Source organism: Mustela lutreola, chromosome X (assembly GCF_030435805.1).
Source record: "Mustela lutreola isolate mMusLut2 chromosome X, mMusLut2.pri, whole genome shotgun sequence".
NCBI classification, from domain to species: Eukaryota; Metazoa; Chordata; class Mammalia; order Carnivora; family Mustelidae; genus Mustela; species Mustela lutreola.
The window spans coordinates 116,779,882-116,793,835 of record NC_081308.1 but is presented as its reverse complement, the minus strand read 5'-3'; the positions used below and the strand labels follow the sequence as shown (position 1 = coordinate 116,793,835).

General features: G+C 46.8%; 1 protein-coding gene across 3 annotated transcripts; it reads right to left on the bottom strand.

The window, feature by feature from the left end:
- Window positions 1-479: 479 nt before the first annotated feature.
- Window positions 480-13,628, bottom strand: ZNF75D (zinc finger protein 75D). Of its 3 annotated transcripts, none has more exons than XM_059157228.1 (6): window positions 13,292-13,566; window positions 11,298-11,824; window positions 9,664-9,856; window positions 8,892-8,983; window positions 8,431-8,557; window positions 480-1,413 (listed from the first exon to the last, which is right to left on the bottom strand). In XM_059157228.1, exons 2-6 carry the CDS (start codon window positions 11,742-11,744, stop codon window positions 704-706), a joined length of 1,569 nt encoding a protein of 522 aa, XP_059013211.1. In that variant the 5' UTR covers window positions 11,745-11,824; window positions 13,292-13,566; the 3' UTR covers window positions 480-703. The 3 variants fall into 3 exon arrangements, with proteins under 3 accessions (XP_059013211.1, XP_059013212.1, XP_059013213.1); XM_059157230.1 differs by lacking the exon at window positions 480-1,413 and adding an exon at window positions 6,252-8,182 and having other exon boundaries at window positions 13,292-13,628; XM_059157229.1 differs by lacking the exons at window positions 8,892-8,983; window positions 9,664-9,856 and having other exon boundaries at window positions 13,292-13,567.
- Between the last annotated feature and the right edge of the window lie 326 nt (window positions 13,629-13,954).

Below are 13,954 nucleotides of genomic sequence, written 5' to 3'. Positions count from 1 at the left end.
TATCAACGTCAGTGTTGAGAGGATCAGGTGAGGTATGAAGCACTTGCAGGGTCCCTAGGTCTGTGGTGGCATTAGAGGGCTTCACCTGCTGCTTCCAACTCCTTGATAGAAACCACGGCGGCAGTGGGCCCTGAGGGGAACGGCCTGGGGACACTTCTCCCAGGCGAACACCGAATGCTCCCTTCCTGCTGGAGAATCAAGTTCCCTCACAGCCCCAGGCTTGGCTGTTCCTGTCGAAAGAATAATAGCCATAGAAACTCTCTCCAGCTTAGTAATTCTCTCTAAGCTCCCTTCAGAGGACCTGAATACTCTTATTTTCCATCTCTCTGGAGAAAGAATGAGAGTAGGACTCACGGCCATTACGTGTCTGCTGAGCACCTGATACTTGAAGAATTCCAATCACCGAGGGTGGGGAAGCTGAGTAAGCAGACAGATACACAGACAGATAGATGAACAGATAACTATAGATAGATGACAGCTGTATTTCCACTCTTTTATTGATCAAGTACTCATTGCGTATCAGTCTTGTGCTAGGCACTGAAGATACAATGCTGAACAAGAGAGACGGCTTAGATTCCTTTCTGTGAAGTAGGCCATGGACCCCTCCCACATTTCCTGTGGGTGCCAAATTCCTATCATTGGTGCCTCATAGTTTTATATTCTTTCGTCACCTCTAGGGTCAAGATCCGTTTGGTGACTTTCTTCAGACTGGAGACACCGGACAGGATTCCCTTCTCCTGTGGAGTTTCTGGTGTCTAAGAAGGCTGGAGCGCCGGCTGAAGTTTCTCCTGCACACGCTACAAGTATATGGCTGCTCGCCTGTGTGGGTTCTCTGGTGCTTAATAAGGTGGCAGTTCTGAATGAATCTTTTCCCGCATTCGTAACATTTAAAGGGCTTCTCTCCTGTGTGAATTCTTAGGTGTGTGTGCAGATTTGTATTGTGACTGAAGCTTTTCCCACACCATGAGCATCTGTACGGTTTTATTCCTTGGTGGGCCATTAAGTGCTTATTAAGATCTGAACTCCATCTAAACCTCTTATCGCACTGTTGACACTTATAGGGCTTCTCTTCAGTGTGAATTCTCTGGTGCTTAATGAGGTCAGAGCTAACTCTGAAACTTTTCTCACATTCCTGACACTTAAAAGGTTTCTCCCCTGCATGGCTTTTCCCTTGGAGATCCTTATGTTTTGGAAGCTCTTGTTTACAAGTTGAAAGTTTCTTTCTTTTCCTGCCTAGAAAAGCTCGGTGCCGTCTCCGTACCCTGCGTGTCCCGCCATGATTTTCTTTGCCTGTTGTTTTCTGGGCAACTTTCATTCTGGCCTTTCTTAACACTCTGCATTCTGATGCTTGTATTTCTAATGCAGAAAGAGATATAGGTTGGTCATTTCCAGTGTCATTTTTGAGCTTTAACCCTGTTGGAATAAACAGAAGAGTCAGCCGTCGGTGTCCCAGAACAAGAAAACTATAGGAATGGGGAGAAAAATCAATGATTGCTTTAAAAAAAAAAAAACACAGAACAAGTGATTTCTGGTCCAATATGGACAAAACGAAACTGATGCATTTCCTCCTGATCCTCCCTGCTGGGCACGACAAGCCAATGAAAGAATGCCAGCCACAACCAACAGAGAGTTCCAAGACACGGTAAGGAGAAAGCAAAATGGTTTGGGACGCCAGGACTAGCAGAATAACACAGCAGGGCGTCCTGTATCCCCAGAGCCCCAGAGGAAGGCAACCCCAGCCAGCATCTTCCAACCCTCAACCCAGTAACACAAAGCTGCCTGGACAGGTTTATCTCTTCAGCAGTTCGAATGGGAACACCTGAACCCCAGTTGGGAGACACCGAAGTGGGCAGGCAGAAGGAGCAAGAGGCACCTAGCCACAGTGGCCTGGCCCCCCAAGCCTCTTCGTCCCTTTCCGACTGAGAGGCACTCTGGGCCTGTGTAAATCCCTTCCTCCCCCTCAGTAGACAGAAGCAGGGACATACAGGAACCCTAGCTGTACAATATAAACCAAGGAAACCAAAGTAACACCAGGAAGGCTCTGAACATAAAACTGTCACTGGAGGGGCGTCTGGGTGGCTCAGTGGGTTAAAGCCTCTGCCTTCGGCTCAGGTCATGATCCCAGGGTCCTGGGATCGAGCCCCGCATCGGGCTCTCTGCTCAAGCAGGGAGCCTGCTTCTTCCTCTCTCTCTCTCTCTGCCTGCCTCTCTGCCTACTTGTGATCTCTGTCAAATAAATTAAAAAAATAAAAATAAAATAAATAAACTGTCACTGGAAGTGTAACCCCCCAAACTAGGAAAGAACCTCTGTGCTAAAGTAAAACAGGGTGACTGAGGAATTAAAATAGTTAAAAAGGACCCCGACCCTCCTAACCTAATAGACAAAAGGATCAGAATACAAGCAAACAAAAATGGCACCAGACTGGAAATCAAAGACATTAAGACAAGAGGAAAATCTAGAAATATGTGGAAACAAGCAGCGCCTGGGTGGCTCAGTTGGTTAAGCCTCTGCCTTTGGGTCAGGTCATGATCCTGGCGTTGGATTCAGGGATCAAGCCTTGCACTGAGCTCCCTGTTCAGCGGGCGGTCTGTTTCTCCCTTTGACCCTGCCCCCTCTCATGCTCTCTCTTTCACTCTCTCTCAGATAAATAAGTAAAATATTTTTTTAAAAATATGTGGAAACAAAAAAAAAAATACACTTCTAAAACCTCCACAGTTCAGAGAGAAAGTCACAAAGAAAACTTAAAAATATGTAGCTGAATGAAAATCGAATTCCAGGGCGCCTGGGAGGCTCAGTTGGTTAAGTGTCTGCCTTTAGCTCAGGTCATTACCCCAAAGCCCTGGATCGAGTCCCACATCGGGCTCCTTGCTCAGTGGGGAGCCTGCTTCTTGCCCTGCTTGTGCATGCTCTCTAACAAATAAATAAATAAAATATTTTTTTAAAAAAAGAAAAAAAAAGGAAATAAAATTCCAGGGGCACCTAGCTGGCTCAGTTGGTGCAGCAGAAGACTCTTGACCTCAGGGTCATGAGTTCAAGCCCCACGTTGGGTATAGAGATTACTAAAAAATTAAAAATACAAATAAAGAAAGAAAGAAAGAAAGAAAGAAAGAAAGAAAGAAATTACAATGTATCAAAATATGTGGAATGCAGCTAAAGAAGTGCTCAGAGAAAAAGGTATAGCCCCAAGTACATACAAAAGAAAAGGGGAAAGGTCTCAGATCAATAATCTAATTTCTACCTCAATAAACTAGAGAAAAAAGCAAACCCAAAGCAAGTTAAAGAAAGGAACTAATAAAGATCAGAGCAAAAGCCACAACCAAAGAAAAAGCTTGTTCTTCAAGAAAACTAATAAAATTGACAAACCGCTTTCACAACTGACAAAAATAAAAGGAGGGAAAATCCAAATCACTAGTATCAGGAAGGAAACTGGATATATCAGTACACCTTCTGCCATAACTGAAAAGATGGTAAGCGGGGCACCCGGGTGGCTCAGCCTTCGGGCGTCTGACTCTTGACTTTGACTCAGGTCAAGATTTTAGGAACTTGAGATCAAGCCCTGCCTCGGGCTCTGCCCTCAGCAAGCGGTCTGCTTCTCTCCCTCTCTCTCTGCCCCCCCCTCTCTCTGCCCCCCCCCTGCGCTCTCTCTCTCAAATAAATAAATAAATCTTTTAAAAAGATAAATAATAAATAAAAGGATGGTAAGATAATAGTATAAATAACCTTACGTTCATGACATTTTATTTTCTAAAGGTTTTATTTATTTATTTATTTATTTGACAGAGAGAGAGAGAGATCACAAGTAGGCAGAGAGACAGGCAGGGGAAGAGGGGGAAGCAGGCTCGATCCCAGGACCCTGAGATCATGACCTGAGATGAAGGCAGAGGCTTAACCCACTGAACCACCCAGGTGCCCCTATTCATAATATTACTAATAGAATTCAACCAACATGAAATAGATTTCTGAATAGGACTATCACCATTAAACACACTGAATTCATAGTTTAAAAGCCTCCCCCCAAAATCCAAGACCACATGGTGTGACTGGAGGATTCTACCAAATATTTAAAGAATTAACACCAATTTTACACAATCTCTTCCAGAAAGGAGGAGGAAATCCTACACAACTCATTTTATAAGGCCGGTATTACCCTGATAGCAAAATCATATAAAGGCAACACAAAAAGTAGAAAACTACTGGGGCGCCTCGGTGGCTCAGGTGGTTAAGCAGCCGACACTGGATTCTGGCTCAGGTCATGGTCCCAAGGTCCTGGGATTGAGCCCAACGTTGGGCTCCATGCTAAGCAGGGAGTCTGCTTGAGGATTCTCTCTCCCTCTGTCCTTCCCCCCCAACCGCGCTCATGCACGCATGTGCACTCTCTCTCTCTACAATAAATAAATCTTTTTTTTATTCTTTATTTTTTAAAGATTTTATTTATTTATTTGAGAGAGAGAACAAGCATGAGAGGGGAGGGTCAGAGGGAGAAGCAGACTCCCTGCTGAGCAAGAGCCTGACACACAACTCGATCCCAGGATTTTGAGATCACGACCCAAGCTGAAGGCAGTTGCCCAACTGACTGAGCCATCCAGGTGCCCAATAAATCTTTTTTTTTTTTAAAGAAAACTACAAACATCTCTCATGAACTTAAATGTAGAAATACTCAACAAAATACTGGCAAACAATACAGCAATATGTAAGAATTAGATACCACGATCAAGAAGGATTTACTGCAAGTATGCAAAGCTGATTCAACATTTGAAATCAATCAACATAACATACCATTTCAACAAGGCTTTGAAGATCATACTCTTACCAAAAGACACAGGAAAGTGTTTCACAAATTCCATATCCATTCACAGCAAAATACTAAGTTAGGAATTATATTGACTTGATAAAAGAGTATCAACAATAAAAAAAATTCATACTAACATAAATAGGTAATGGTGAAAAACTTAATGTTTTCATGATAAAACTGGGACAAGACAAGGATGTTTGCTCTTTCCACTCTTATTCAACATAGCAAGAGGTTGGAGCTACTACAGTTATGGCATTAAAAGGCACTGCAGAAGTGATTATCTATGTGTAAAAATCTCAAGGAATCTACAAAAAAGAACCTCTTAGAAATAATAAGTGAGTGAGCAGGATCACAGAATGCAAGATCAAAATACAAAATCAGTGCCATTCCTATATAAAAATAATGAACACACAGAAACCAAAATTAAAAATAATACCATTTACAAATGTTCCAATGAAAATGAAATGCTTTGGCCTCTATTTAACAAAACAGAGGATCTGTACACTGAAAATTACAAAAAGTTGACAAAAGAAATTTGAGAAGACCTAAATAAATAGACACACGCTATGTTCACTGAGCAAAAAAAAAAAAAAAATCAACATTGTAAAGACATCAATCCTCCTCAAACTAATACATACGTTTAATGTAGTATCTAGCAAAATCCCAATAAAGTTCCTTGTAGACATAGATAAGAGTACTCTAAAATTTACATGGAAAGGCACAGGCCCCAGAAGCGTTAAAATAAGATTTTATTTTACAAAAAAGAATAAAGTGGGAAGCATCAGTCTACTTGACAGACATTATGGCCTTGATACTACAGAGCTACAGCAATCAAGACAGTGTAACATTGGCAGCAGCACAAACACAGAGCCCAGTGGAACAGAACAGATGCATAGAAATACACTCAACTGCTCTTTGACAAAAGTGCAAAAACGATTCAATAGAGGGGAGGCCTGGGTGGCTCAGTCGGTTAGGCGTCTGTCTGCCTTCAGCTCAGGTCAGGATCCCAGGGTCCTGGGATCGAGTCCCACATTGGACTCCTTGCTCAGTGGGGAGCCTGATTCTCCCTCTGCCTGCCTCTTCCCCTGCTTGTGTGCTCCCTCTCTCTCTCTCTCTGACAAATAAATAAATAAAATATTTTATAAACAATTCAGTGGAGGAAAGACAGCCTTTTTGAGAAACGGAGCTGAAGCAACTGGCCCTCCATAGGCCAAAAAATGAGTCTCATCCTAAACTTCGTACCTCATATAATAAATAACCCAAAATGGATCAGGGACTTACATATAATACTATAAAACTTTTAGGAAAAAATGGCAGAAAACTTTAGGGATCTAGGGTTAGCCTGAGTTCTAACTTTGACACTAAAAACACAATGTATAAAAGGAAAAAAACTGAAAAATTGGTCCTCATCGAAATGAGAACCTTTTCCTCTGTGGAAGCCCATTTGCAATCTACATATTCAACAAAGAGCTAGAATCTGGAATACAGAAACTCTCAATACTCAAGGGTTAAAAAACAATCCAATTAAAATATGGGTAAAAGATACTTCACTGACGGAAAACAGAGATGGCCAATAAGCACAGGAAAAGCTATAGAACATCACTGGCCATTAGGGAAATGTAAATCCAAATCACCACAAGGTAACTCCACAGGCCGATCAGAATGGCGAACATAAAATGGAGGTAATATAAACACTGGCAAGGACGTGGAAAAATGGGACCACTCGTCCTCTGCTGCTGGGATTGGGGAATGGTACAGTCATTGCAGAGGACAGTTTGGCAAGTGCTTAGGAAATTAAACATGTTACCATATGAGCTAGCAATTGCACTCTTAAGGGATTTACTCCGGAGAAATAAAAACGTATCTCTAAAAAAAAAAATTCTGCACACAAACGCTTAGGACAGCTTTACTCATGCTAGCCCAAAACTGAAGACAGCAAAGATCTTTCAGTGGTTCATGGATATACAAACTGGTCTCTCCGTATCATGCCATGCTACTCAGTATTAAAAAAACAAACAAACAAACAAACAAATCAACTTTTGGTACACAACAATTCAGATCAATTTCCAGGGACTTACTCTGAATGAAAAAAGTTAATGCCAAAGGATTACACATTTGATGGTTTTATTCATGTAACACTTTTGAAACGGCAAGATTTCAGAAATGTAAAACAGATCAGTGGTTGACATGGGCCAGTGATGGGGTGAGGTACAGAGGACAAGCGTGTGATGATAAAAGGGCAAAACAAAGGTCCCTGCGGTCAAGTAACTATCCAGTATCTTTTTTTAAAATTTTTTTAAAAGATTTTATTTATTTATTTGACAGACAGAGATCACAAGTAGGCAGAGAGGCAGGCAGACAGAGAGAGAGGAGGAAGCAGGCCCTCCGCGGAGCAGACAGCCTGATGCGGGGCTCGATCCCAGGACCCTGGGATCATGACCTGAGCCAAAGGCAGAGGCTTTAACCCACTGAGCCACCCAGGAGCCCCAACTATCTAGTATCTTGACTGCAGAGGTGCATATGCAAACCTACACTTGCAATGAAACTTTACAGAACTAGGAGCCCTGGGAGGGCTGTCAGTTAAGCCTCTGACTCTTGATTTCACCTCAGGTCATGATCTCATGGTCATGAGATTGAGCCCAGTGTCGTAGGCCCCACTCAGTGGGAAGTCTGCTGGACAATCTGTCCCTCTGCCCCTTCCCCTGCACGCACACACTCTCTCCCTCATTAGAATAAATAAATAGATCGTTTAAAAAAAACTTTATAGAACTAATTACACAGACAGAAAAATAAAATGGAAAATATAAAGGTCACAAGACCATCAGTATCAACAGCCTGGTTGTGACATTATATGATACTTTTCACAGAAGTTATCATTGAGGGGAGCTGGGTGAAATGTATACAGGTGCTCTTTGTATTTATTTTAAATCTGCATGTGAATCTACAGTTATCTCAGTAAGAAGTTCGGTAAGAAAAACATAGGAAAAACATAGGAATAGAATCCTGGAGTGTCAATCCTCTGTAACAGTTCTCATCAAGGAACATTTCTCTTCTCCCTGTGTACATACTTACCTGTAGGAGACTCTCCAAGGCTGTCCTCGAACTCTTGGGGACCTTGGATCTATTGTTCTCCTCCTAGTTCTAAGCAGATTACTTCAGGGTTGGGGGTAACAAAGATGCTCTGGGGTCATGGCTGCCATCTTAATTCCAGACTCTTTGCAAGAAGAGGGAATGACTCTTTCATACTTTCATTTACTCCGAATGTCTAAATGGGCAGAATCTTAAGGCACCTTCTTTCTAGTCTGTGGTCGTGGGCGGAGATGCAAGGACCAAGCGGAGAAGGAAGCCTCAGGAGGGCAGGAGGAACGGGGTGGGAAATGGGGATCCGCCTGCGGAAGCAGACTGGGTCAGGGATGGCGGCAGCTTGGACGAGGGTGGTCAGAGCAGAAGACGGGGAGACACGCTGGTGGTGAGGATCTATTCTGAATCACCTGGATATGCCTCGCCTTCCCCCCACGCCATCAAGGTCAGACCCAAACAGCTACTGGAACCCAGGGACTCTCCCACAGGAGACGGTTTTCCATAAACTGTGGCCAGATTACTCAACTTCTACCCAAAGCAAAGGAAGACTCTTTACCTAGAGAGACAACAGTCTCGTAGTTCTCCTGCATTACGTCATTGTAAAGGCTCTTCTGAGTAGGGTCCAGTAACCGCCATTCTTCCTCAGAGAAAGACACCGCCACATCCTCAAATGTCAACAGGCTCTGAAGAAGAGAACAGGTTTCGGTTCAGTACAGGCCACCACAGCAGCTGTCCTCTCCCTCATCTCTGAACTACGCAGCAGGCCAGCCACCGAAGACAGTATTAAGATTCGGGGCGGGGGAAGGAAGACGGCAGAAAAGGAAAAAAGCCAGAGATCAGTGAACAGCGTGGGAGAGGCCTGGTCCCCACCGTGCCAAGCCTACTTGCCTCAAGGTGAACATCCGGGGCTCACACGCCTCAGAGCGCCTGCTGAGCACTGTGGGATGCGGGCAGCAGAGAAAAGCACAGACAAGGCCAGGTGCGGGCTGCCTGAAAAAGCTGCAAAGTACGGCTCACCTGGAACTCAGGCAAGATGAGCTCAGACGCCATCTTCCAGTTTGGGGTGCTTTTCTGCTCAGAAAAGGCTAGAATCTGTTGAGCAGGCCCAGCTGTGGATGGAAAAGAGCCAGAGAAAATGTCTCTCTTTTGGGCTGACAAATATCCTCAGCTGATTTCTAGAACACAGAACCTCAGGAGTCCTTCAATAAGGGTGGCTCACATTCACAAGTGTGTGTGTGCTGCCAGAGGAAAATAAGAACCAACTACCCATCACTCCAAAGAACCGGTTCCCCAGATTTGGTGAGAGAAATTAATAGGAGATCCATTATTTTTTTTTCCTCTCGTAAAATAAATTATTTACCGAGCCAGGCACGAATTAGAGGGGACTGAAAAATCAAAGACTCGGGTCCTGCAGTGTAGCCGGTTTCTGTCTTTTATCATTTTTTTTTCCTCGTGCACAACTCTCTCCCCATTCTGCCACGATGACCCATTTCCGAGCCCAGTTTCTTCTCTATCACAGAAGGGTAAGATGACCCCACCTGTCCCTAGTCCATCCATTTTCTCTGAGGAGTGAGGTCCGCAGTGTGAATACCAGGGTCCTCTGGTTTGGACATTTCTGTACCCCAGGCTGACCCTGACCTTCACCCACCCACTGGCCTACTGTCCTGGCACTTGAGACACATCCTAACAGCTGGCAAGGCTGGGCACCTGGAAAATTCCCGTGACATTCCGGCAGAACCGATTCCTAGGATAGTGCCCAGGAGAAGAGAATGATGATGAAACTCCTCACCTCTTTCACATACAGGCTGGGTTTCTTTGTGAGTTTTCCAGCCCAGCTCTTCCTGTAGTACCCGGTATGTATTCCAACATTCTTTCTGGAACATACCCATTGGTTGGGGCTCTGCGGGCTTCCACTTAAAGCCTGGGGCCACTGCTGTTCCTCCCAAGGGCACTGCCTCCTTTCCCAGCTCATGGGCTGTGACCTAGAAATAATCCCCATCCTCATTAGCACAGAACTTACTTTTCGTTTGGGGGTAGTGGTGGAGGGATGGGCAAGAGGAGAGCCCAGATTCAGGAAGCTGTGACATTCCAGGAAGTCATTTAAAAAAAAAAGGCAAAAAGAAAAACTAAAGAGATACTGCGCCACCGTTTCCTCGCGAAGAACCATATACATCATCTGAGGAAAGTGGGATCCGATGAAGCAAGCGTACCAGGCCAGCCACAGCTCAGGCCCCTCTCAGCGTGGACGCTGCCTTTTACTGTCCCTTCACCGGCTTGCTTTCTTGCCTGGGACCCTTGCCTAAAGGCATTTTTAATGTGTCAGTTTTCTCTAAAACAGAAGGAGTTGAATAAAAAAAGATCCCCAGTGGACTCCTGAATGGCTCAGTCAGTGAAGTGCCTACCTTTGGCTCAGGCCCTGATCCCAGGGTCCCAGGATGGAGTCCCGCATGAGGGGGGGGCTGCCCAGTGGGGAGTCAGCTTCTCCCTCTGCCTGCCACTCCCCCTGCTTGTGCTCTCTCTCTGACAAATAAATAACATCTTTTTAAAAAATAAAAATAAAAAAAGATCCCCAGCCAGTCAGATTTTCCAATCCTTCCACAGCCAGGGAAGGATTTCATGGAGAAAGGGGATACAGTGAAGGAAAAATGAGAAGGAAGTTTGGACTCTCACTTCCCTCCAAATGATTCCATTGTAGTAAAACGCCAAAAATATACCCTGCCCTGTGTTCCTCAAAGTGAACACTTCCTCAGGCTCCCAAGGAAAGGAAGGGTGCTGCCATCTCCCAAGGGCATACGCTGGTTCCCCACTTCCCAGGAAGGCCAAGGGCACACCACCAAGGGAGGACAATGGAGGCTCTTTTCTCCAGGCCCAGAGACAGGCGCTCCCACTAGAGAGGGCGCTACCCCTCCGCACCTGATTCTGTCCACTCCTCTCTTGGCAGTTTTCTTCTTTCTGTATGTTTGCTTCCCTTTTATCTTCCCATTTCTTCTCTTCCTTTATAGTCTTCCCAGAATTCTTTGATTTATACTTCTGTTTGCCGCCCTCTCTCTCCTTTGATCTCTAAGTGCTCTGCTTTTTTTTTTTTTTTTCAGATTTCCCCCCTTTCCCAACTCTGCCTTGCCTTTTATTTTTCTGAGAACTCAAGTCCTCTCTCCTTGGCCACACCAGCCAAGGCCCACCACCCCTAGTTCACCCTGGCCAGAAAGAGGGCAAAATGCATTTCTTTTTTCCAAGGCCAAGAACTCTGAAACCTGTCATCTACTACTCCCACGCATCTGTGGTTTCAGATCCTGCTTGGCTGTCCTCAAGGAATGACAGAAGAGTCACCTACTCCTCCTTGTTCCTCCACTGCTCCCCCCAACACCCAACCTGGACAATTTCACCTTCACACTATTTCAGTGTCCACATAAGGGAGCTTCTCACCTCATCACTTATTCCACTAGGCTCTCTCTGAAAGCGCTCTACCAGGGCCACAGCCTCTCTGACGCTCTGTGGACGATACTTCTGCACCCAGTTCTGGGTGTCCCTGGGCAGAATAGTCAGGAACTGCTCAAGCACCAGCAGTTCCAAGATCTGCTCTTTCGAGTGGATCTCGGGCCTCAGCCACTGCTGGCATAATTCCTGAAGTTGACTGACAGCCTCCAGAGGTCCAGGTGCTTCGTGATAATAGAAGCTCCGAAAGTGCTGTCGAGCGCTCTCAGGACCAAGACTGTCGGTTCGCGGGCTGGATTTCTTACTCTCACCGGAGCTCTCTTTCGCCGACCCCTTAGTCCCCCACAAAGCCTCCATGTGTGGGTACAAGCATGCATTCACTTCCAGATGTCTCATCATCATTTGCTCTAGGAATAGTTTTACTCCTATGTGTGACATCCTCCTGGTGCCACCTTTGACAACCGAGGCTTTGTCAGGTTTGGTATAAAACCAATGAGTGGATCTTCTCCCCAAGGGCACTGAGGGAGGGGAGAAAAAAAGCACATGTCAAGAAGATAGCCACATGACACATATTTCCTTGATATTATAGTTATCAGAGAAGAATGAACAGAAAAGGACCTGTCCAGTCCACCCTTTAAAAGCAACTGCCAGGTATCAGGAAACTCACGATGACAGATTACTTCAGGACATGTATTTCTCTCTGTCACTCAGCTGTGAAACAAAGCACAGCAAGACAAATGTCAACTGATAACTTGTTTTTTTTTAAGGTCGAGGAAAAGCTGGTGGATGAAAAAACTGGCACCCATTCATTAAAAGGAACTTTGAGAATATACAATATTTAATCTGTGTGCCTCCTGTCTCATCTTCACAAATAGGGCATATCTGAGTGTGTCGCAATTTTAACAGATCATCCCCGACTTTGGTCTTTAGTTAGAGGAAGATGATTACTATGCCCCTTCATCCTCTTAGGAAGACATAAACCTTTACTTCATGGAACATCTGATATAGTCTCCTTTCTGTTGTATTAATACCAACAGGAGAACTGAGACAACCAGATCAGAGAAGAAGTAAAGCAATTAGGGAAAAAAGTAAACTTATCCCTCTCAGCAAATATCCCCCAACTGGGCAACCAGATATCAATTTTTTTTTTTCTTTGCTACTTTTTGGGAAGACTATCAAGGGCATGGTGCAGATTTGTACCTGTGTATTAACTTTTTGCTTACTTTACTGAAAACAGAGTTGGCCTCGTTTACCAAATACAACGTCAGCTTGTAAAAAATGAAAGAGAAAGGGTGATCACTGAGGTTCTTCTGAGACAGGAGGGGTCCTAGTAAAGGTAACCCTTCTCCTGACTTTACATTTCCTCAGGGGCACACAGATCTTTAAGTAAGGCTAAGGGTGGCCTTAAGAGGCTGATTTTCCCTCAGGTATCCCAGCAACAACAGCAACAAAGTTCTTTTGAGGATGCCACGGGTATTCAGAGAAACGCTTGGTTCCTTGCTGCCTATCCAGGTGCACAAGGTATAGCGGCGCCTCCTCTATTTCTATGCCAGCAGAAACTAACGTCTTTGGGAATGAAAGGCCCCTTTCTCTGGCGACCTATCAGCCAGAGGAAACCGGGGAGTGTCGTCGGGTGCAGAGCGAGTCACTGCGCCCCCACCCCCACCCCGCGAATCCGCGACGCCCTCGCTCCCGACCACCAGCGCGCCCCAGAGCACTGGCCGGTCCCCCAGCGTGCCCGGGGAGCATCCCTGGGCTGCACGTGCCCCTGGGGGACAAAGACGTTGCTCGCCCAGGCTGGACAGGGCGCTCGGAGCCCGGGTACCCGCCGGGCCGCGCAGCGGCGGGGCTGGGACCGCCCGGCGCGCCGCGGGAAGCTGCCGGCTCCGCCCCCCACCCCCCGGGGCCTGCCAGTGGCACGTGCGGCCCGCAGCGCTGGGGGCGCGCGCCACCAAATTCCAGGGGCGACGCGGCTTCTCCATTACCTCCGCCCAGTCCGGGCTTCCGCGGGCGCCACTTCCCTCTTCCTCGACTGGGGCCGCGACGTCGCCACGCCTCCCCGCCGCGCTGGGGAGGAAGCGCCCGCTTCCCGCGCCCCTGCGGGCCTGGCGAGGGCGGCTCCGAGCTCCGGAGCGCGGGGGGGCTTGGAGGACCAGTCCCCCAGTCGATCGCTCTAGCTCCCCGAGACCGTACCCCGACTCGCCATTTTGGGGTCGAGGTCTGTGGACCTGGCCCGACCGGAAAAGAAAGAATGCGCTTCCGGCGGCTTCGTGACAGCCACGCCCAGCCATCGCCCTGTCTCTACCTGTGGCGCCTCGGCGCAGCCGGGCGGGAACCGTGCCGCGGCTCCTTCCCGTCCCGGGGGCGCGGCCTCCTGCTCCGGCTCAGGCCGGGACGCGAACACGCCTTCCCCAGGCGCGGGGCGGGCCCAGGGCAACCCGGGAAGCCTCTGGTCGCCTCGGAGGCTTGTAGCCCTCCGGCTCAAGGTGCCGCGATCTTGTGGCCGTGACTTGGTCAAGTGCAAGTCGTTCAGGTTGCCTTCTGGAGGCCGCAGCCCTTCCTACTGGGAACAGCAGCCCCCCCCCCCACACACACACACACACATCCGCCAAGGGAGGAACGCCACCCCTGAAAGTCGTCACTAGACT